General features: G+C 44.0%; 1 protein-coding gene across 1 annotated transcript in view; it reads left to right on the top strand.

Annotated features, from left to right (window-relative positions):
- Positions 1-7,735: 7,735 nt before the first annotated feature.
- The window catches only part of PDE8B (phosphodiesterase 8B), a 293,772-nt gene continuing 276,486 nt past the window's right edge, over positions 7,736-25,021 (top strand). The window contains exons 1-2 of the mRNA XM_070796633.1: positions 7,736-8,456; positions 8,568-8,705. Coding sequence (XP_070652734.1) covers positions 8,685-8,705 — 21 coding nt within the window. The 5' untranslated portion in view covers positions 7,736-8,456; positions 8,568-8,684. The remainder of the gene's footprint in view (positions 8,457-8,567; positions 8,706-25,021) is intronic.

A 25,021-nucleotide genomic window follows, 5' to 3' on the forward strand; every position in this document is an offset into this window, starting at 1 on the left:
GTATTATGATATGAACCCTTATAATAGCCATTAGAAGGAATAGGGGACTTTCCTGGTGGCTCAGCAGTAAACAGTCCACCTGCGGTGCAGGAGCCACAGAAGACACGGGTTCAATCCCCGCATCAGGAAGATCCCCTCGAGGAGGGCACGGCAACCTACTCCAGTATTCCTGCCTGAAGAATCCCATGGACAGAGGAGCCTGGTGGGCTACAATCCATAGGGTTGCAAAGAGTCAGACACGACTGAAGCGACTTAGCACACATGCATGCCGAAAGAATGGACTGTACCTATATATACCATAATATATCCATGTATAAAATATCTTTGTGTAATGTCAACTCATGGCATGTACTAAAAAGGAAAGTGTGGCATAAAACATGCATTCATTTACATGAATTTTGAAACACAATATATATTACTTAAAGATAAATGTATACATGTAAGACTTCCCTGGTGGCTCAGATGGTAAAGCATCTGCCTGCAATGCAGGAGACCCAGGTTTGATCCCTGGGTCAGGAAGATCCCTTGGAGAAGGAAATGGCAACCCACTCAGTACTCTTGCCTGGAAAATTCCATGGACAGAGGAGCCTAGTAGGCTACAGTCCATGGGGTCGCAAAGAGTCGGACACGACTGAGTGACTTCACTTTCTTCTTTCTTCTTTCTATATACATGTAAAATTACTACAGATGGTTGGGATATACACTAAATCCATGATAGTTGTTTCCAGGGACTGGGCTGAAGAAAAAGAGCTTGGCTGGGAACAACTATTATCTGTTTTACTTAATTTATTTTATATAAATGCTACTGAGGCAAATATGATAAACTGTTAATAAGGGTCAGTTCTGAGAGGAAAAATATATGTGTGCATACATGTTAGTCTTTTTGCATTTTCTCTTTTTTTTACAACTTTATTGAGGTATAAATGATGTACACTAAACTGCACTTATTTAAAGTGTACAATGTGATCAATTTTGACAGACATATACACCCATGAAACCATTGCCACATGACCACAATGAATATTTACATCACCTCCAACAGTTTCTTCAAGCCCTTTTGAATCCATTTCTCCTTCCTGCCATGGACTTGGGCAAACATTGATTTGCTTTCTGTAACTATAGATTAGTTTGCTTTTTCTAGAATTTTATTTGAATGGAGTCCTACCACATGTGCTTTTCTCGGGGTTGGTGGTGGTGGTTTTTTGGTCGCTAAGTCGTGTCCGACTCTTTGCAATCCCAGGGACTGCAGCACGCCAGGCTTCCCTGTCCTTCACCATTTCCAGGAGCTTGCTCAAACTCATGTCCATCGAGTCAGTGATGCCAGCTAGCCATCTCATCCTCTGTTGTCCCCTTCTCCTCCTGCCTTCAATCTTTCCCAGAATCAGGGTCCTTTCCAGTGAGTCGGCTCTTTGTATCAGGTGGTCAAAGTTTTGGAGCTTCAGCTTTAGCATCAGTCCTTCCGATGAGTATTCAGGGTTGATTCCTTTAGGATTGACTGGTTGGATCTCCTTTCTGTCCAAGAGTCTTCTCCAGCGCCACAGTTCAAAAGCATTTTTTGACACTCATTCATCTTTATGGTCCAGCTCTCACATCCGTACACGCCTCCTGGAAAAACCATAGCTTTGATTATATGGACATTTGTCAGCAAAGTGATGTCTCTGCTTTTTAAAACACTGTCTAATTTTGTCATAGCTTTTCTTCTAAGGAGCAGACATCTTTTAATTTCATGGCTGAAGTCACCATCTGTAAAAGGTATGGTTGCTTTCATTCATTTTCTCAAAAGAATAACAATTTCTCAAAATAAAAACTATTTAAAAATCTTTAAAAACAATTTGAAAAACAATATGAAGCATATAATCTGTGATTGAGAAATAGAGGAGGGGAGCATCTGTGGGAAGGAGGTACCATTTGGGATATACTCCCATTTGGTAGAACAAGCATGTCTATTCTAATGGCTTCAGTAGTCACCGAAATCTTCCCGCATATAACCTGTATTTTGAAATTATCTGTCACTGCCTGAAATTGCACAGAAAAGAATGTTTTTAATATCTAAGATACCCATTTAAAAACAGGGGCATCATCGAGAATTCATTCACAGCAGTTGCTTTGATGAGATGCCCGTCATTCTAGCCCCACCTGGACTTGGCTTTACTGAGGGGATGGGTGCTGGGTCATGGGTGGGGGGAGCTCAGGTGTACTGAAGCATGGAGAGCTGGGGGTGGAGGGGGAGCTGAGTGAGGCAGCAGCCTGGGAGACTTGCGACAGAACTGGGATCCTGAGAACTAGGAGACTGGGATAAGGATCCAGAGAGGGCCAAAGAATGTGGGAAGATATCCCAGGTTAGTTCAGTTCAGTTCAGTCGCTCGTTGTGTCCGACTCTTTGCGACCCCATGAATCGCAGCACGCCAGGCCTCCCTGTCCATCACCAACTCCCGGAGTTCACTCAGACTCATGTCCATCGAGTCAGTGATGCCATCCAGCCATCTCATCCTCTGTCGTCTCCTTCTCCTCCTGCCCCCAACCCCTCCCAGCATCAGGATCTTTTCCAATGAGTCAACTCTTCGCATGAGGTGGCCAAAGTATTGGAGTTTCAGCTTTAGCATCATTCCTTCCAATGAACACCCAGGACTGATTTCCTTTAGGATGGACTTGTTGGATCTCCTTGCAGTCCAAGGGACACTCAAGAGTCTTCTCCACCACAGTTCAAAAGCATCAATTCTTTGGCGCTCAGCTTTTGGCTCAGATCCTGAACTCCTTATTGCCAAATTCAGACTTAAATTGAAGAAAGTAGGGAAAACCACTAGACCATTCAGGTATGACCTAAATCAATCCCTTATGACTACACAGTGGAAGTAAGAAATAGATTTAAGGGACTAGATCTGATAGATTGAGTGCCTGATGAACTATGGACGGAAGTTCATGACATTGTACAGGAGACAGGGATCAAGACCATCCCCATGGAAAAGAAATGCAGAAAAGCAAAATGGCTGTCTGGGGAGGCCTTACAAAGCTGTGAAAAGAAGAGAACCAAAAAGCAAAGGAGAAAAGAAAAGATAAAAGCATCTGAATGCAGAGTTCCAGAGAATAGCAAGGAGAGATAAGAAAGCCTTCCTCAGTGATCAATGCAAAGAAATAGAGGAAAACAACAGAATGGGAAAGACTAGAGATCTCTTCCAGAGAAGGCAATGGCAACCCACTCCAGTACTCTTGACTGGCAAATCCCATGGATGGAGGAGCCTGGTAGGCTGCAGTCCATGGGGTCGCTAAGAGTCGGACACGACTGAGCGACTTCAGTTTCACTTTTCACTTCATGCATTGGAGAAGGAAATGGCAACCCACTCCCGTGTTCTTGCCTGGAGAATCCCAGGGACGGGGGAGCCTGGTGGGCTGCCGTCTCTAGGGTCGCACAGAGTCGGACACAACTGAAGCGACTTAGCAGCAGCAGCAGAGATCTCTTCAAGAAAATTAGAGATACCAAGGGAACAATTCATGCAAAGATGGGCTCGATAAAGGACAGAAATGGTATGGACCTAACAGAAGCAGAAGATGTTAAGAAGAGGTGGCAAGAATACACAGAAGAACTGTACAAAAAAGATCTTCACAACCAAAATAATCACGATGGTGTGATCACTCACCTAGAGTCAGACATCCTGGAATGTGAAGTCAAGTGGGCCTTAGAAAGCATCACTATGAACAAAGCTAGTGGAGGTGATGGCATTCCAGTTGAGCTATTTCAAATCCTGAAAGTTGATGCTCTTAAAGTGCTACACTCAATATCCCAACAAATTTGGAAAACTCAGCAGTGGCCATAGGACTGGAAAAGGTCAGTTTTCATTCCAATCCTAGGTTGAGGGTCATCCATTTCTTCCTCAATTTCCTCTGCTGAGAAATTGAGGAAAAAGTTCTCATTTCACCTTCCTGCGTCTCTTAAGCTTCAGATCAGAGAATTCTTATTCCCTAAGTTCAACCTGATATCATTATTGCTCTATGACCTAAAGTGGCTTTTGGGTTTTTTTGGCTGGACTGGGAGCCACTGTTTCTGTGGGAAAATGTGCCCAGTCTTCTTCTTTTTTCTTTTTTAAATCAACCTTCTCCTCAAGGCTTCCTCTGCTCAGTGCCTGGGGTGTTCTTTTTATTTATCTATTTAAAATTTTATTTATTTATTTTTGGCTGTGCTGGGTCTTCATTGTGGTGCATGGGCTTCTCACTGAGGTGACTTCTCTTGCGTTAGCACAGGCTTAGCTGCTTTGCTACATGTGGGATCTTCCCAGGCCAGGGATTGAACCTATGTCCCCTGCAATGGCAGGCTGATCCTTAACCTCTGGACTACCAGCAAAGTTGTCCAAATTTCAAATAACTGATCTACAAAGAAAGTTTTGAAATATAACTTGTTATATGCCAGCCAGGAACTCCTTCGGTATATAAATCTTTGTACAATGAGCTATGTTGTAATGGAAATATTTTCACAGATATAATTCTTAATCTATAGCCAATATCAGTCATTAAAACATACTGTTCAGTCCTGGGGCCCATAAGATAGGATGTTACAGAGAAATTGGAAAGGAGCCAGTGGAGACAAAGAAAATGATGGAAGGTTTTGAAAAATAGCCCTTCAGGGAAAAGTCTACATTAGTTCAGAGAAGAGAAGTGAGTAGACTCAATATCAGTCTTCAAACTATAAAAGGATGTTACATTATTAACACCTAGTCTTTCTTCTGTGTGTTCACAGAGGGAGATAGGAGAGAAAATGAGCGTCAGCCGCAGCAGGAGGATATAGGCTGGTCAGAGGTCCCCAGCCTCTGAAGGTCAGAATCCAGTCTCAGGTAACCACGCTTCTTTCTCACAAGGGAGGATGTCATTCTTAGGTTTTCCAAGAGGTCTCTGCTCTGCGGCAGGCTAACAGCTGTCCAGGTGGTCTGCACATGGTACTATTTAGGAAACTGAGGAACTGTGTCCAGACACAGAAGATACTTCAAGGCTGCAAAGAGTAAAGGAAGGCAAGAGGGAAAGGCCGGACAAGGGAGCTCAAAGCCTTCTCTCCATCCATCATGTGACAGGGCTGCTCCGAACAGCAGGGCCCCCTTGGAGTGGAGTATATGGGGGGGGGGGTGGCGCGCAGCCCCTCTGCCCTCTGGGAGGCTAGTCCACAAATCGGGGGCTGGAGGCCAGCCTGGTCATCAGTGTGCTTCCAGGGGCTGTTGACAAACAGAAATGCCTCCAGAAGAAAGCAACTGGGGACAGAAACTGGAAACTGGGTCACATGAGGAATAGTTGAGGCAAATAATTGACCTGGAGAAGATAAGCTGGAAACCAGGGAGGACAAGAAAGTTGCCAATATTTGAAGTGCTGTCGGGCTCAGGAGAGATTAGCATGGTGCCGTGTGCAGCCCCAGAGGGAAAAGCAGAGCCAGTGGGTACAGATTGCAGGGGTAGAGTGTCAGCTGGAAAGGAGGAAGCGTTTTATAATGGGAGATACTCAAAGAGGACTGAGGCGCCTACTGACACAGGAAGGGTTTGTAAGACTGGATGAGTATCTCACAAGATCGTTGACAGAAGAATTTCTGGCTTCCCCCCCGCACCAGCCCCCCCACCCCAATCAAGGGAAAGTTCTTAGAGAGTGAGCTGAGCTAGCAACAAAACATCTTTCACCTGCTGCTCAGGAAAGGTGGGCTTTGCGTCTCAACCACTAGAGGGCGTCAGGACAGCAGCGTTCCAGAGCCGTCATCCAGGCTCTTCAAGCAGCAAGTGATACCAATCTGATCCTGGCTCCTGCCTCCCTCATTCCGCCTTCTACGCCTCCTCCACGAATCTTTCCGGAATGCTTGCATCTGATTAAATTCTTTAGTATCCAAGGAGGGGACTCTGTACATCCTGAGGCAAAATTACCTGTTGTTTGTACTTTAAAGCTGGGTTTATTAATTGTATAAATAGATGAAACAATATTCCTCTGAAAACTCGAATACTCTTTATACAACTAAAAAAAAATTAAAATTTACGAATTTAACCAATATAACATCTTCCAGGCATTTAAACGTTAATTTACAAGCTGATTTTGTCCAAAATCACAAGTATCCTATATCTGAATCTTTTAAATGCTACAAATGCCTTTAAAAGTAGAAACATATATACTGCATTATTGAAATGATTACAACACTATTGTATTTATACTTATGCTATTATAAAGTACTTGCACACTTTATTTCTCCTTTCTCACTATACTTTTATGAGTATTCTTATACTCTCCTGAGAATAGAGGATCTTTAAAAATACATATTTCTGTACCTTTATGGTGACATAGTAATTATGTCAAACTCCAAAGCAAAAAAAAATCAGGTAGCTCAGGTTGGAGATACTGGATTTTGAAACTTCTTACAGACATTCAAAATCTTCCCATGTACTTAAAATTCCAATGCATCTAGTCAATTAAACTTAAAGACACAAGGTTATATTTTTGGTACCTACAAGTGGAGTGCTGCTATGACAAATTCCTAAAACAGTGAGATTGACTTGGAACTGCTTAGAGGCTAGAAGAATTTTGAGGAACGTGATAGAAAAAGCCTAAGTTGCCTTGAACAGACTGTTAGTAGGAATTCAAACTTGGAGGCTGCTGAATACTCAAAAGGAAGTGAGAAATGTGGTATTGGAATCTGGAGGAAGAGGGTTGCTTGTTAGGTAGTAACAGAAAGCTTAGCAAAACTGTGTCCTGCGGTTATGTGTGAAGCAGAACAGGTAAGTGATGAACTTGTTTATCTGGCTAAGGTTTCCAGGCAAAAGGTTGAGGGTACTGCCTGGTTTTTAGTTGCTGCAGATAGTAAAATGCTAGAGGAGAAAGATGGAAGAGCTGTTCAACAAAAAGGAACTGGGACCTGATGATTTTGACAGTCCTCAGTCTCTCCAAATGGCAAAAGATGTTTAAAGTGAGAAATGACTTTCTAGCACGTGGCATAGAGATAAACCCTGTTAAAACCTTGGAAAGATCCAAGGATCAGAATTGTATTCAGTCCCATGACAGGCCTTCTCTAGAGATGATGGGTGTGCCTCATACAACTTCTCAAATGATAAGGCCTGTCTGAGTTGTCCTTAACCATCTCAGCATCTTCACCCTAGGTGAAGGAGTGCCTGTCTCAGAAAACTGAGGATGTTGCTTATGTGTAAGGGAAATTGACAGGAGACCCACAAGTATTTAAGAATCTTTTTTTTTTTTTTTTTTGGCAAAAGCACTGCCAACTTAAACTGAAAGGGACAGAAAGAGTAAAAACTGAAAGGAGGTGGTTAGGTCTCCAAAATTCTACTGGCAGGAAGCAGGATGATAAACACACTCAATTGCAAATGTTCTGCCTTTCATGAAAAACGTAACATGACTCAGAGGGTGGAAGAAAGAGCTACCAGGGATTATTCCCAGAACTTAGAATCTAATCAAGAGAAGGCAATGGCACCCCACTCCAGTACTCTTGCCTGGAAAATCCCATGGACGGGGGAGCCTGGTAGGCTGCAGTCCATGGGGTCCCTGAGGGTTGGACACGACTGAGTGACTTCACTTTCACTTTTCACTTTCATGCATTGGAGAAGGAACTGGCAACCCACTCCAGTGTTCTTGCCTGGAGAATCCCAGGGACAGGGGAGCCTGGTGGGCTGCCGTCTATGGGGTCGCAGAGAGTCGGACACGACTGAAGTGACTTAGCAGCAGCAGAATCTAATCAAGGAACTAGTAACAATTTGCCAGGCTGAATTTCAAAATCTCTTTGGATTTGGGGTTGGTAACTCCTTTTTACCTTTCATATATTCTCTCCCATTTAAAATAGAAAGTTGATTACTATTTTACTGTGCCTATTCCTCTGCTGTGTGTTGGATGCTTGGGAGTTAGATAGGTTGTCTAGTTTTGTAGACTGAGAGTAACTATACTCAAAGGGACTCCTCCATACCTGGACTTGATTTAGATGATGAGATTGTAGACTTTGAACAGATGCTATAATGGGATGAGCTTTTTGGGGAAATTGGAAGGGAGTAAATGTCTTTTTCATGTGGTAGATACACAAATCATTGGGGAAGGTAGACTGTGCCGGACCGACTCTAGGGTAGTCCTTACGTTCTGCACCAACTGGCTTTAACCTTTGTGTGATCTCTTCCTCTTGAGTGTGAACGGGACCTGTGAAATACTTCTAACTAGAGGAACTTGGCAAAGACAATTGGATATGTGTGATTATGTGCACACGATTCTATTACATAAAATTGCATGTCATCTTGCTAGGAGACCTCTCCCCTGCTGTCTTTGAAGGAGTAAGCTGCCTTGTCCTGCGCTTCCATATGCACTAAGGAGCTGAAGGCAGCCTCCAAGTGATGGTCAGCAAGAAGATAAAGTCTTCAGTCTGACAGGCTGCAAGAAACTGAAATACTCCAGTAGCTCTATGAGCTCGGAACAGACCTGACTCCAGTCAGACCTCTGAAGTCTATAGACAGGTAAGCAGGGAGGGAAGGTCACGAGCAGGCTGGTGTCTCAGGAACATGAGCCAGAACCCCACAAAGACAGGTTGAAGCTCATATTTGTTCTTGTTGTCTTTGAACTTGTAGACAAGTGTGTCCTGCAGAAGCTGGAATCCTTCATCATGGAGCTAAACACATACGCCTGGCCCAGGAGTCAGGGCAGCTGAAAGGGAAGCCAGAGAAGGAGAGCCATTGCAAGGCTGGATGCTGCTTCACACCGGCGGGGTGAGTCAGCTCCAAAATTACTTATCCAGGCACTGAAATATAGCATCATGTAAACTTACCTAATCTTAAATATTTCTAACCTGTTAACAGTGTTAGAACAATTCTACATTTCACGTTAAACTCACAAGTCTCGTTTGCACTTTCAAAAGTTGGCCACGGCTCCCCAGTGGAGTGTTCTCTTGTATTGTTGTATTACATTGTGTGTATCCATTTATCTCATAACAGAAATTTGGGTTTTCAGTTTTTCAATGCTATGAATAATGCTACTGTACGTGCAAGTCATGGTGTAGACATACGTTCTTACTTCTCGTGGGTGGATTCCTAGGAGTGGAGTCATTAGGTTGTGTGGTAGATGTACGTCTAAAGAAACTGTCAAACTGTTTTCCACTGTGGTTGAACTATTTCACGTTCTTATCAACAATGTGTGAAGGTTCCAGTTCTTCCACAGCCTCACAAACATTTGGTGTTGTCTCTGTTTTACATCCTCACTGTTTCAGTAAGTAGATAGTAGAATCTGCTGGTAGTTTTCATTTGCATTTCCCTATGGGCATCTTTCCACAAGCTTATTAGACGTCTGTGCACCACCTTTAGTGAAGTATCCAGTGGCCCCCAGGTGTAACTCACTCATTTGTTGACTTTTCTCCCTTCCCCATTTCCCTCACTTCTGTTTCCTAAGATAACTCCCCCCCCCCCCAAATTATCTGCACAAGACTTATCTCAGGGTGTGTTTTCAGAGACACGTAAGGAAGGCATCGTATTTGGTCCCTTGACAAATTGAGGTCTGTCCATGGAACGGCCATTGGGAGAGTTAGGGGCTAGCAATGACGTGATATTAAAACAATGACAATAGCTGAGGAAACTGGAGAAGAGAAAACTCACAGAAATAATGAGAGTCATTTTTAAATACCTGGAAAACATTCATGTAGAAGAGGATCAGGGGAGACAGGAGCATTAACTTGAGGTTATATATCAGATGTTATGCAGTGTGCCAAGGCCTGTACTATCTTATTCCACCTTAAAGCAATCCAGGGAGGCAGTTACTATCTTTATCTTTCAGATGAGTAAACTGAGGTACAGAGAGTTGAAGGAATTTTCTCAAGGTCCAAAGTTAACAAGTGTTTTAACTAAGATTCAAAGCCACACCTACTTTGCCCCGGCTTGCGTCTTCTTGGTGTCCTGTGCCTACTGCGCTAATGGGAGAGACGGGGACCAACAGGCAGACGTTCTGAGTCCGCCCAGTTGTCTTTATATGAATGCAGGGCTTGACAGAGATTGTTTAGATGTCCGCCAATGCTATTTTCTCTTTCTGGATGGAGGAACATTTCACGTTCCAGCTTCCTTTGCAATTAGATTGCGGCCATGCGCCAGAGTTCTGGCAAATGGGAATATGCAGATGTGAGGCACCTGGTATTTTCTTTCTCTCTCGCTTTCTTTTTTTGCCTCTTGGCCAGCTGAAAGCAGAGAACCCCGTAGAGGACTCTAGGAAGGTCCTGGGAGCAGGCGGAGCCACCAGAGGGAAGGTGCATAGATCCCAGGGCCTGGGGTGGAACAGAGCACCTGGAGTGTTCACCACACCAGGCTGGGACATGAGCAACAGATGAACATGCGTTTGATTAAGCTGCTGAAATTTAGGAATTGTCATACAACTGACATTCCCTAAGAAACCTTGAACTTCCCGTCTCAGAAAGGACGCAGGCAGGGATCAAATGTTCAGTTGCCAAGGCTGTTGTAAAAGATTTCTGAGGCAATGGACCAGATGACCTGTAAAAATGATAGTTAATGTTTATTGAGCTATTATAGATCAGGCTTGTATGTGCATTCTTTCATTTAAAGTCTACAGCATACTTCATCACGGTCATTTTATACATGAGGAAAGCAAGGCACGGAGAAGTTAGGTAACTTGCCCAAGGTCACACACCAGGTGAGAGGTGGAACCAGACACCCTTCTTCCCGCTTCCAGGTACCTCGCTCTGAATCACTACTCGCGTTCATCTCTCAAGCTGAAGTTATGATTTAAAGGCTTGGAGACTAGATCAGTTTTGTCCATGCAGGCATTTTTTCTTTGATTTTATTTTGAGATTTCAGATTGTACGTGACAACAAAAAGATTTCACACAGAAATTCTGTTTTCCAGTGCCTCTTAAAAGTCAGACGATCTGCCCAAACTGGCTTACAGGCCATGATGGCAGCAGGCAGGTGGAGCTGAGGACTGGTTTTTCCCCTTCAGGTGGGAATAAATCTGTCTCCTCACTTAGGTTATTATCAAGCTCCAGGAGCTTTTGATTTAGTGAACCCTGGAAGGTTCCATCTGAAGCTACATTCTCCCCAGTCACAGGGTTGGGCGTCTAAGAGGAACTCAGCAAGTGTACACAATGAATGAATAAAAGCAGAAGCCAGATTCTCTCAGTCTCTCCTCTTCTTCCAGCTCTCCCTCCTGTGATTGGGAACCAGGGAATCTGAGTCCCTCAGTGGTAACACAGAAGACTAACTTCCCTTTGGTTCCAAGCAGCCAGGACCCAGGTGAAGACACCTACAAATGCTGTGCCTGACTTGGGCTCATGCTGACATCTTCTCCCAGCTGCAAATGTTCACTTCTTTGTGACTAGAGTTTGTTCTGAAGAGCCAGCCAGAGCTGGGACTCAACGGCCAGGCAGGTTGTCTGGTTCTGTCTCGGATTAGGTTGTGCACAACGGACCCTTTGTACAGTCTGTAGAGCGTGGCGTGGAGAGGCAGGCATGCCTGCTCACAGCTTCGGAGACTCTCTCATAACAGCGCTCAGGATGGATGGGCACAATTTAATCCTCCAGCCGCAGACTGCTGGACCTCAGTGTGGCTCCCTAAGCCTTGCACACGGGGAGCTTTCCTCCCAGGTCATTAGCCAAGCTCATTTGGAGGAGTGCGGGGCTGGGGCATGGCCCGGATCAGCAGCCCTGACGCACACAGCGTAAGCTCCAGCCTCGCTGATCGCCTTAGGAGGGCCCAGGCCCGCCGCGCCCCCCCCCACACCCTGCCTTCCCAGCCCATACCTGGGACGGTGCTGCCTGACCCCGGAGCGCTGGTGACTTGGCATCAGGGACGAGAAGGGGAACACAAGGGCTCTTGCTGGAGGAAACCTCCTGCTTGTCGGCCTGGAGGTAGAAGGGGGTTCCCCGTAGGCTCTGACTTCTGAGGCCCCTATTGGGTAGCAAAGTGGATTGCTTAAGGCAGCTGTTCTGGATCTGAGGTCACGCCCCACCCCCAAGGGGGCATTTGCTAAGCCTGGACGCACTTTTGATGTTATGCATTCCCCTTGCGTTTCCATGGGGGCAGGGAGTGCTGCTGGCTTCTCTTGGACTCATCTTACAGCTCACAGGATAGCCCCACCACAAAGAATTCCCCATCCCCAAATATTGAAAGCGCCAAGGTTGAGAAAGCTTGCCTTAAAGCCGGAGAGCTTTTATTGCTTTTTTTAAGCTTAAAAATTATAAAAGTAATTATTACTTTGCAATCAGAAAAATAAGTTATTTTAAATATAGATAAATATGTTGGACTTCCCAAGTAGCATCTTCTTTCACTATTTGTAATAGTATTGGCATATAGAAGATACTCAGTACCTATGTATGCAATAAATGAATGACTACTTTACTGGTATCCTTTATTTAATTGTTTATAAGTAGTTACTTCTTTCATTGAAGCAATATACAGCTCTTTTAGGGGAAGGGAGGGAGGGAGGTATTCGACCGCGTGTTCATTCATTCATTCAATTTCTGCTTCTGGCTTTTGTATATGGGCCCCTGACTGAGCCCTGGTGGCTCAGAGGGTAAAGCGCCTGCCTGAAACGCAGGAGATCCCGGTTCGATCCCTGGGTCAGGAAGACCCCCTGGAGAAGGAAGTGGCAGCCCACTCTAGTACTCTTGCCTGGAAAATCCCATGGACAGAGGAGCCTGGTAGGCTACAGTCCATGGGGTTGCCAAGAGTCGGATATGACTGAGCAACTTCACTTTCTTTCCCTGACTCCCACGGCACGTTTTTAAATAAAATGTTGTCAGTTGGCTAATAAGGCTAGCCTCTCCCTTTCCTCAATCCTAGCGCTGTTATTTGGGTGGATTTGATTTCGTGAATTTCCGGTCCATTGTAGGAGAACCGGATTTGGTATTGATATGGATTTTAGCTGTAATGCTGTGTGTGTGTGTGTGTTTAACCAAGAAGGAAACATTTTATAATTGAAAAATTGAATTGTTACTCGTAATCCCTGAGTCAAAAAATCTCAAACTTAAGGATTTTATATATTGGTCAAAATGAGAGGCCAGGTGGGACCTGGATTTACCTCTGGCACTCCTTGGCACCCGCCAAAATCGCCGGTGGCTGTACGGCTCTGAGGACTCTGCTCCTCCCGCATGGCTGATGGTTTCCGTTGTCACCACCCGAAGCTCTATCAGATACTGTGTACTTGCTTTACTGTCTGCTTCCTCTTCCAGGTGTGAGTCCTCTGAGAGCAAGGACCTTCTTGCTTATTCTCTGCCCTGCCTTGAATGGCGCCCGGCACCTTGGGGGCATATCACGAGTGTTTGTTGAATGAATAAAAGGCAGAGCAGAGGGGCCCAGAGACTGAATGGGCTCCCTAAGGTCACACTGAGCCCAGTCAGGAGACGCAGTCATATAACCAGGTCCAGCCCCTCTCATTTGGCTTGCCCCAGCTCCCCCAGCAAATACCCAGTCGGGGAGAGATGCTAGGCAAGCTCCTCTAACACGGCAGAGTTCCCCACGGAGTCTTAGGGACACAGTGGTGCGGGATGGCATCCTCATCTCCTACGTTGGAGGGGCCCCTGGAGGGGGATCCTCATCTCCTACGTTGGAGGGGCCCCTGGAGGGGGATATTTGGACATGACACGTGGGGTGACCTCCGTGCTTGGCGTGGGCCCGAAGAATTTCTTCAGATGCAGGACTATCAGACTAAAACAGGGAAGGCTGCAGTTAAGCTGGAATGAGTGGCCAGCCTGTGTGACAATGACATGCAGGAAAACCCGTGGTGCCCTGCAGTGGCTGCTGCCTCCAGGAAATGCTTTTCAGGGCCAGGGAATCAGGGACTCTTAGAGGTGGAAGGAAGAGACCCTAATGACCACTGAGTCCAGAAGTTGTAGACTCATCGCTTGGCCCGAAACCATGAGAAATAGGGGTGATTGCAAATTGGGGAATATCTGTCCTTTGTGAAAGGAGGTGGTGGCCCTTAACTTGAGGGGAATGTTGACCTGTGGGAGTGAGAGCCCATCGAGCCAGCTGGGCTTATTTTTTAAAGAAAACCCTGAAATGTGTGTTGGTGTGTGAGAGAGATAAAGAAATACACTGATTTTTAAACATTGGCATTGCTTTAATTGAAGCGTGAATGTGGGGCAGCGTAATAGAGTGTAACTGCAGGCCAGGTCCAGCTCAGAGGCTGCTGACTGGGGACTGCGACAGCCTGCTGTTTCAGTCTACACAGGGGGAAACTGAGGCACAGAGTATAGTGAATGCACAGCCAGGAGTGTAGGATCCAGGCCCTTGAACAAAGAACTTCATTTTAAAAAATCACTTTCTAGAAACCCTCCTACGCTATCAGTGGGAGTGTACATGGGTGCCCCCGGTATGGAAAACAGTGTGGAGAGTCCTGAAAAAATGCAAAATAAGAGTTCCCATATGACCCAGCAATGCCGTTCCTGGGCACATGTCTGGACAGGGCTCGAACTCAAAAAGATATGTGCAGCCTGTTCATAGCAGCACTGTTCATAGTAGCCAACACACGGAAGCAACACAATGCATATTGATAGATGACTAGGCAGATGTGGTACATATATTTATATGGAGAAGGAAATGGCAACCCACTCCAGTGTTCTTGCCTGGAGAATCCCAGGGACGGGGGAGCTACAAGGGAATACTATTCACCCATAAGAAAGACTGAAATAATGCCATTTGCAGCAACATGGATGAACTTAGAGATTATTGTAATAATGGAAGTTAAGTCAAACAGAGAAAGATATGATATCGCTTATGTGTGCAATCTAAACCATGACACGGATGAACTTATTTCTGCAACAGAAACAGACTCGGAGACACAGAGAACAGATTCAGGGTTGCCAGGGCAGTGGAGGGCAGGGGCGGCGACGGGAGGGCGGGAAAGGGAGGGAGTAGGGGTTTGGGATTAACAGATTCAAGCTATTATATAGAGACTGGATAAGAGCAAGGTCCTCCTGTACAGCAGAGAACTATATTCAATATCCTGTGATAAACCATGGTGGAAGAGAACATAAAAAAGTGTGTGTGTGTGTATGTATGTATGTATATGTGTTGAATCTTTGCTGTACAGCGGAAATGCACACAGCATTGTAAATCACCTATGCTTTATTTAAAAAACCATTTTCTATAAAGATTAGTTAATTTGGCAAGAGAGGAGGGATAGTGTAAATAAAAAAGTTAATTGAGCACCTACTAGGTTTCAGACAATTGGTGATTGCACTGTATAAAGTCACACTCAGCTTTTACAACCCTTTGAGCAAGTTACTTAATCTCGCTATGCTTGTTTTCTTGTGTAAAGTGTAAAGTGCAAGTAACAGTCGGTGAGTCCTGAAGTTGTGGGACAGATGAAAGATTCACATGGAATGTTTGAAACCGACAGCCTGTTTTGGCCCTCAGCGCCGTTGAGGTCGGTGTTATCCTCATCCTCATCGTGCGTGTGAAGAAACTGATTTCTGAGAGGTTATTTAAGTTGCCCATGATTGTCCAGCAATAAATTAGAACCAGGAATTGGACCCTGATTGTCTGGGTCCAATTATAATTACATTGTCTGACTATAATTTCTCTACTTCCCTCGTTATACAACTAGGCTGGTGTTATAAATTCAAGATAAGAAAAACAAAAACAACCCATTTTTCTCCTTGGTAATCATTGTACAGACAGTCAAGGTCGAAAGTTATGTTCTGTGGTATTTCCCTACACTTTTAGCTGTGTATCATCTGTGATGATAGAAGAGAAAAAGTTACACAGATATTTAAAATGGTGGATAATAAAATAATTTTTTCCTTGGGCATTCATTATGCAATTTGGGGAGGCTAATTTATCTTCCTAATTATGTTTTGCTTAAGCTGATTTTAAAATTAGTCTGTTTACCCTGGGCTCATACTGATTAACGCAGGGAGAGATGGCCTAGGAACATCTTGGGTGGTAGAGGAAGGATATCTTGAGATTTGGAGAAATTTCCTGGATAATTTTCATGGAGCTATGGGTAGATAGAAGGCTGATATGTTGATGGTGCTCTGACTATAGATAATCATCGGGATTTGTTGTTGGAGTATTTAAATATAAGGCTGTGACTCAGAGTCGCAGCCTGAGAGTTGAATGTACTCAGAGTTGAATGGACCCCAAGCTCCTCCTTGCTTAGTCTTTAGCGCTGAGAGTTCAGACAGTCAACATAGGTAAATCAATCAAGGAGATGGAAAAGGAGGGCTGGCTGGAGGTAACTCCAGGAATTTCCTTGCGATAGGTGTCCAACAAAGATATGGTGCCTATTACGTTCTGTGACTTACTCCAGGTGCTCAGACTGCCACGATGAATAAGGCCATTGTCTCACCCTGTGGAATTCCACAGTCTATTAAAGAAAACAGACTTGTAAACACACACCACAGCCCACTGGGATCAGGGTTATAAAGAAGATAAGATCAGAGTGGAGCAGAGGAGAGACAGTGACCATCTGCCTACTCAGGAAGAGGAACCGTCCATCTCTCTCACTTCTTCTGCTCTCTTTATGTTGGCAGTGGGAGCAGGAACCTCTGCAGGCTCCATGTCAGCTGACTTCCAGCTGTCCAGCCAATGGGAGGCAAGGGTGCCAGATTGGAGGGTTGCAGAGAGAGGCAAGCCAGGGTGTTTCTCCTCCTTTTTTCACAGCGTGTGAGTCTCTACCATGACTCCACCTCCTGCTGGACAGGTCCGCCAGGGTACAGCTTCCTCAAGGTGATCACGGCCCCTGGGCCCTGGTTACCTCCTCCTGTTGCCCTTCCAGCTTAGAAATGGTGGCAGCTCTTTGCGGATGCTAATCTCACTGTTCCCCAGTTGGTGACTCACTGTTTTCCATCACCTGCTTTGAAACCAGTCCCCTGCAATTAATTCACACCATGTGAATGCGAAGAGTCATTTCTGTATTTCAGGGTGGGCTCTAGTGAATGTAGAGAGCTGCCAGGGGAGCTGATGCTCCAACCGGCTTTGAAAGGGGAAGAAGAAATTCGCTAGGTAAGGATCCAGAATGTCCTAAATACAGTAGGAAATGGAAACACTTGAGCGTGGAGATCCAGGAGGGGCCGGCCACCCTCTCAGTGGGGAGCCACTAGAGATCTTCAGAAAGAGCTTAAAGTATGTAGCTATTTTAGAAAGCTCTCCTGACCAATTTTGCTTAGTACAGGTTGCTAAAGAAAACAGCAGGGTGGGCATGAAGCCTATTTAGAGGCAAATAATTCAGACCAGAAGCCATTGAGGCTTGAATTATGAGTGTGACAGAGAGGAAAGGACACACCCTAGATGTGAAGTGAAGTGAAAGTTGCTCAGTCGTGTCTGACTCTTTGCACCCTAGATATTACACTCTTAATTAACTCCAAGAAAAGAAACTTATTTTCCTGGCACATAATAGGTGCTCAATAAATATTTGTTGAATGAATATACTCCAATAACTTCTTTTCTCCTTTTGGATATTATGAAGAACATCTACTTCTTCATAATCTACTTCTTTTCTCCTTTTGGATATTATGAAGAATGCTCGTATAAATAGTGAGGACCAGTTTTTGTGTGGACACATTTTCATTCCTTTTGGTTATACACCTAGGAGTGAAGTTTCTGTGTCACGTGGTAATTCTGTGTTTAACTGTTTGAGGACCTGCCAGACAGTTTTCCAAAGTGGCTACACCATTTTACATTCCCACCAGCAGTGTATGGATTCTGATTCCTCTGTGTCCTCACCAACATTTGATATTATCTGATTTTTTTGTTATAATCACTTTAGGGGTAGGAAGTAGTAAGTCACTGTGATTTTGATTTGCGTGGCCCTGTGATTAATGATAGTGAGTCTCTTTTTGTGGGCTTATTGGCCATTTATGTGTCTTTGGAGAAATGTCTATTCAGGTCCTTTGCCCCTTTTAAAAACCTCAGTTGTGCCCTTCTTTCCCCACATTTCTTAACCTCCACCAGAACCCGAGGTGCTGTGATAACACTGGCAGGGCAGGAATGGAGGTGCAGATGTAGAGAATGGGCTTGTGGACCCAGCGGGGGAAGGAGAGAGTGGGGTGACTGAGAGAGTCGCACTGACGTCCACACAGTAGTGTAACATAGATAGCTGGAGGGAAGCTGCCACATAACACAGGGCACTCAGCCCCCTCTGTGAAGACCTCGAGGGGTAAGATGATGGGGGTGGGGGGGAAGGGAGGTTCAGGAGGGAGGGGACAGGTGTATACTTATGGCCGATTCCTGCGGTTGTATGTCAGAAACTAACACGCCATTGTAAAGCAATTATCCTCCAATTAAAAATAAATTCAAAAAATATTGGGTTGGCCCAAAGGTTCACTCGGGTTTTTCTGTAAGATGTCATGGAAAAACCCGGACAAACCTTTTGGCCAAGCCAATATTTGACCTGTCCTGTGGAGCCTGTTACAGCAGAAGGCAGAGTCTCTAGATCTGTGCTTGCTTTTTGGAGGACAGCTTGGGGTTCACAGCACTCTAGATCAGCTCTCTCTCTATTTACTGAATGTCCTTTCCCATTCGAATCTTTCAATTAGCAGGTGTTTACTAAGCACTGACATACGAAAAGGTGGTGTTTACCCAGCACTTAGGCCCCGTGCTCAACACTCGCCACGAATTTGTCTCAGCCTTCATTACAACTCAGTGAAGTGCTGCCACTGTTGTCCTCATTTTATCGATAAAGAAGACACACAGAGGCTGAGTGAGCTGCTGCAGTCATGCAGCTAGTAAGTGACAGAGCTGGAATTCGTACCCAGGTATCTGACTCTGCAGCCCCAGGTCTAAGCCACTAGGCTATGCTGCCTAGCGCTGTGTGCTGTGTTATTTTCTTTATATTTTTTGGGATATAAAGAAAGCTGGCGGGAAGAAGATGTGAATACCCAAAGAGTCAACTTTGAGGCTAAAAATATAAAGTAATTCAAGGCAACAAAAGGAAATCTGCCATAAGCCAGAATGTGATTATCGTCTGGTAGGGATAATGAGAGGGGTCATCCCAGACTAGGGGAATCAAGGGAGGAGGCTTAAGGAAGAAGCTAGGATTTGACGTGTGGTTTTCCTGCTAATGAAGGGGACATGCTGAATTCCTTTGAAACGATGTAAGAACAACTTGGAGGTCACTAGTGGGCTGATGCAAATTGCAGCAGGGAATTAAAGGAGCGATTAGTATGGACTGTAAAAAGCCATCTGGGTGATCCTCTAGCTCTGAGATTCTGTGGCTGGAGCCTGGAATGAATGGCCAATGGGCGGAATCACCTTTCCTAACTTCCCTGCGGGACACCCATGGCACACTCATTTTGTATGTGTTCCTATTTTTAGGTTGACATAGGCCTTTTCTGGGACTGCAGCTTTTCCTTTAGGAGTGGCCTCTTCCTATGCTTTATTTCACACACCACCTGTGATCACAGCAGCAAAGGCAGATCCCACTACAGCTGAGAAGGAGGCACCATCCCTCCTGGTCCATCCTCGGGATGATGGAAAGGCAAGCATCACCTGAGACTTGAGCTGACTCCGTGATGGCTTGGTCATTCTGTAACTCAGGAAAGTGGCCCCAGTAGGAGGAAGTTGGAGTGACCGAGAAGGAGGCAAGAGAAAGCCTGTTTGTTCCCTGAAATAAAATCTGTTATCGTTTTAGTCTATAATTCTTTCTCTTGGGGAAGTCCTTACCTACTCCACTTGGTCTAAGTGGGACTCAATCATATATACCACAGAGGAAAGGATATAATCTAGCTGGTCAGTCAGACGACTCAGCTGGCCCCCTGGCTGGTGACAGGGATGCCTCTTGTTCTCCAATCATCACGAATCTGCGTGCCCACCTGTAGTCCTTGTGTCCACACATCCTGTTGTAGCATAAGGACCTTGGTTATACACTGACAGCTTTTCTTCTGGGAAGAAGAGATCTGAAAATGTCTTTTCCTCCCAGCCCTCACCAAACCTAAGTAATTTAAACAAATCAGTCTGAGAAAGATAAATTATATTGTTTTTCTAATTTATATTTCTTTGATTTATAAAGAGCTGGAGTCTTTTTTTTGGTCATTTTTTTTTTTTTCTTTTGTTTTCCACTTTTTTCCCTTTGGCTGCACTGTGCAGCATGTAGGATCTTAGTTCCCTGATCAGGGATCAAACCCATGCCCCCTGCAATGGAAGCGCAAGTCTTAACCACTGGACCACCAGGGAAGGCTCTTTCCCTACTCCCCCCAGTTTTTTTTTAATTGAAGGATAGTTGATTTACAATATCATGTAAGTTTCAGGTGTATAGCACAGCGATTTGTTATATACATATGTGTATATACACACATACACACACACACACTTTTATGTATATACACTTTTTGAGATTCTTTTCCCTGATAGGTTATAACATAATATTGAGCATAGCTCCCTCTGCTATGTAGTAGGTCCTTGTTGGTTATCTATTTTATACATGCTGCTAAGTCGTTTCAGTCGTGTCCAACTCTGTGCGACCCCATAGACGGCAGCCCACCAGGCTCCCCCATCCCTGGGATTCTCCAGGCGAGAACACTGGAGTGGGTTGCCATTTCCTTCTCCAATGCAGGAAAGTGAAAAGTGAAAGTGAAGTCGCTCAGTCATGTCCGACTCCTAGCGACCCCATGGACTGCAGCCCACCAGGCTCCTCTGTCCATGGGATTTTCCAGGCAAGAGTACTGGAGTGGGGTGCCATTGCCTTCTCCAATTTTATATATAGTAGCATGTATATGTTAAGTCCAGCCTCCTAAATTATCCCCCCACCCCCCTTTTGCCTTTGGTAACCTTGTTTTTTGTGTCTGTGTCTCTTTCTGTTTTGGAAATAACAAAACATTTGTGTCTTTTTTTTTTTTTTTTAGCTTCTACACATAAATGATATCATTTGATACTTGTCTTTCTCCATCTGACTTTTCACTTAATTTGATAATCTCATCCATGTTGCGGCATATGGCATGATTTCATTCTTTTTGATGGCTGAGTGATTGCCGGAAGAAATACCAATAACCTCAGATATGCAGATGACACCACCCTTATGGCAGAAAGTGAAGAGGAACTAAAATGCCTCTTGATGAAAGTGAAAGAGGAGAGTGAAAAAGTTGGCTTAAAGCTCAACATTCAGAAAATGAAGATCATGGCATCTGGTCCCATCACTTCATGGGAAATAGATGGGGAAACAGTGGAAACAGTGACAGAGTTTATTTTGGGGGGCTCCAAAATCACTGCAGATGGTGACTGCAGCCATGAAATTAAAAGACACTTACTCCTTGGGAGGAAAGTTATGACCAACCTAGATAGCATATTGAAAAGCAGAGACATTACTTTGCCAACAAAGGTCTGTCTAGTCAAGGCTATGGTTTTTCCTGTGGTCACGTATGGATGTGAGAGTTGGACTGTGAAGAAGGCTGAGCACCGAAGAATTGATGCTTTTGAACTGTGGTGTTGGAGAAGACTCTTGAGAGTCCCTTGGACTGCAAGGAGATCCAACCAGTCCATTCTGAAGGAGATCAGCCCTGGGATTTCTTTGGAGGGAATGATGCTAAAGCTGAAACTCCAGTACTTTGGCCACCTCATGAGGAGTTGACTCATTGGAAAAGACTGTGATGCTGGGAGGGATTGGGGGCAGGAGGAGAAGGGGACGACAGAGGATGAGATGGCTGGATGGCATCACCGACTCGATGGAAGTGAGTCTGAGTGAGCTCCGGGAGTTGGTGATAGATGGACAGGGAGGCCTGGCGTGCTGCGATTCATGGGGTCGTAAAGAGTCGTACACGACTGAGCGACTGAACTGAACTGAACTGAGCATTCCTGTGTGCGTGTGTGTGACATCTTCCTTTACCCGTCTGTCTGGCAGTGGGCATTTAGGCTGTTTCCGTGTCTATCTTGGCTGTTGTGATAGTGCTGCTGTGAACACTGGGGTACATGTGTCTTTTCAAATTAGAGTTTCTGTTTTATATGTCTTTGATTTATAAAGCATTGGAGTCGTTTTCATATTTACTGGCCATTTACATTTCTTCTTTTACAAATCTTTAGGATGCTCTTCCAGTTTTCCATTGGTATGTTCATTTTTTTCTTATTGATTTGTAAAAGTTCTTCGTATATTAGGGTCTCACAAATTTGTCTGCCTTAGACATGGCAAATATTCTCTCAGCCTGTTATTTTCTTTGATGCTTATAATGAAACTTTTTCAGTGTAATCGCAATATAATTTATATAGAGTAAAATGCATCCACTTTTAAGTGTACAACTCAGTAAGTTGTGATAAATATATATACCCTCGTAGCCATGACCACAGTCAAGATATAGAACATTTCTGTCACCCCCCCAAAATTTGTTTGTGTCATTTTGCTTGGATGTAGTTTCCATCATTTTGGATTGGTATTTCCTGTTCTAGAGCTTCACATACATGGAATCATACAATATATACTTTTCTTCACAGAGCATATTGTTTCTGAGATTCATGCTGTTGTGTTCTCAAAGTAAATAACTGAGAATATGAAAAGCAAGTAATAAATTGTGAGAAAACATTTAATATGTGTATCTGACAAAGGACTGGTATCACGGATGTTTTTAAAATACAAATTTTTTTTTTTTAGTTTCTACAAAGTAAAATGTATCAGTCTTTCTTAATTCGGATGCCTTTGGTGTCATTCTTAGGACGATGCTATTTTCCCCAATATTATACAAGTATTCATCTATAATGCATTTATAATTTTGGCATTTTTATTAAATCTAAATTGGAACCATTAACATCTTTAACCTACCTAAATTACTTTTAAAAAAATGTTAGCAAATTGTGCCAGTACCCTTTGTTGATATTCCATTCTCTCCCTCCTGATTTAAAATGCTTTGTTTTCTAAATATTAAAATAGTTTGGACACTTCAGTCAATTCTGATCCTTTTATTCTGTTATTCAGCCTTGGGAACAGCTGAAAACTCTTAGCAGTGCTAATCTTTTTGTTGTTGTTTTTTTAACTTATGAATACTGTCTCCTTTCTCTCTCTCCCCAACGTCTCCCTTTCTTTTCTCTCTTTTTCATCCTTTTCCCCAGGGATATGTCAAATTATAATTAAGCTATCCACTTTTCCCCACCAAATCACCTTGATGTTATTTTGGGTTTAGTGAAAACTTGCTTTCTTTTCTCCCTCCTGATTTTATTAAGGGATAATTGGCACATATGATTGTATATGTTTAGAGTATACAGTGTGATGATTCGATATACATAGATATTGTGGAATGATCACTAAGACCTAGGTAATTAACACGTTAATCACCTGTGAGGATATTCTTGATTTTAATATGGAGGTCATGTTTGCTTGGTTAGAGTAAGGCAGAAATAGGTATTAAAATTAATAGGAAGCCAGCTAATTACTAACCAATAATTCAGTGGCCCTGATCTTACCAACAAGTCGAGAGAAAATGAGCCAGTTTTTTAAACTACAGAGGTCTAATTTGTAAATTGCCTTTTCAGGATAGAAGTGTGTAGGTTTGCCCAAAAGAATTATTAACCATTCACAATAGTTCTTAGTAGTAATTGACTTATTTGCACAAAGAATTGATTCCCATATTTGCTTTAACTAGACCTATGGACTAAAATATACTTGACTTCAAATAAAGAAGACAGGTTAAAAGGGAGCATTAATCTTACTCATGGGAAAGTTACCCGAAAATGATTCCTGTGTAACTTTTGAAGCTAGCCATTTACCGTTGATTTTACCCATGGGGCAAGCATGTAAGTAAAAACCAAGAGAAGGAACAAACAGGATACCTACCGAACTCAGTTTTGTAATAGAAAAGCGGGTCAGAGATAAAATTACGAAGCCCCTAAACAGACACAGAAACTTAGGAAGAGAGGGGCTTGGGTGGTGATCCCTCTACCCTCAGTGTAACGTTTCTCTCGTATTTCTTTTGTCTTTGGGGAGATTTTGGCTTAGTTTATTTAAGGATAGGATTCTTGTGTTTACATGGCTCCATTGAAGTAATGGACAAAAACACTTTGCAAAAGTTGGCATGCTTTATAAATTTAAGATGATGTGATTGTGCTTCTGAAAGTATATGGAACACTGAAGAAAGGTTGTTATCTGCTGAAAACTGTTGACGTCGGGACTTAAAAAAAAAAAAATCATCATTTCCCCTTGAATAATCACTACTAACAGTTTGGTACCAATTTTTCCAGTCCTAGTTTACACAAACAAAAACTCTCACTTACAAGGATATAATAAGGAGTTTCTTTTCCCCAGTTCTTTGGGCCTGGCCCAAGGACTGGCTAAGCAGCTGTTTTGCAAAAGCTGGCCTCTCTCCTTCCCCGCTTCAGAGTCTCTGCCCAGTTGGCCACCAAATTAATCAGGCTTGATGTCCGCTAGTCTTTGAGTCAGGAATTAATAAGCCATGGTCTCATGTATATGTGGATGGCATGTGAGTGCACACGTGAGGAACTCCACACTCCATGTTACAAGCAGAACTTCTGTACCAGCTCTGGCTTGCCCCAGGGATGCTGAGGCCTTGTGGTCCCATGACCTTGTGGTCTTCTTTAGACTCTGGTGTCATCTGTTAAGGACACTGAAGGTGAGCTTCTAATCTCACTTTCTGGTAAATTAATGGTCGAAATGGCCAGGATGGACCTCTCAATAGTTCAGTGACATGGAATCGGGTGGAACGCTCCCAGGCGAGTCCTTGGAGGGGAAGAGAGAGCGGATAGCCCATGGTGGCTTCTGTGGTTGACAGGTAAAGCAATTGGCGCGTCATGCTTCCTACCTGTGTAAGGTGGACATTTTCGAAACCAGCTAGCATGGTGGGACCTGATCCCGGCTCTTGTACAAACTAGCGAGGTGGGCTTTGCTCAGTCTGATAGTGTCTATATCTTGACTCCTTTTGTTCATAACCAGGACAGTCATGTGTGTGCTGTGCGTCTCTCAGTGTCCTTGCAAAAGCTGTAATAGTAAATGTGACAGGGCTTTGTAAAGTGTAGAACACATAATGTTCTTCTAAGGATGATGTTCTTTGACCCACTCACTCTGGGGCGGAGGGAAAATGAACTGTCTCGAAATCCAGAGGTCAGAGTTACAGGCCCCCTTGTGCTTGCTTAGTCCTTCACCCAGCAATTCCAGTA

Source organism: Bos indicus, chromosome 10 (genome assembly GCF_029378745.1).
Source record: "Bos indicus isolate NIAB-ARS_2022 breed Sahiwal x Tharparkar chromosome 10, NIAB-ARS_B.indTharparkar_mat_pri_1.0, whole genome shotgun sequence".
Lineage (NCBI taxonomy): Eukaryota > Metazoa > Chordata > Mammalia > Artiodactyla > Bovidae > Bos > Bos indicus.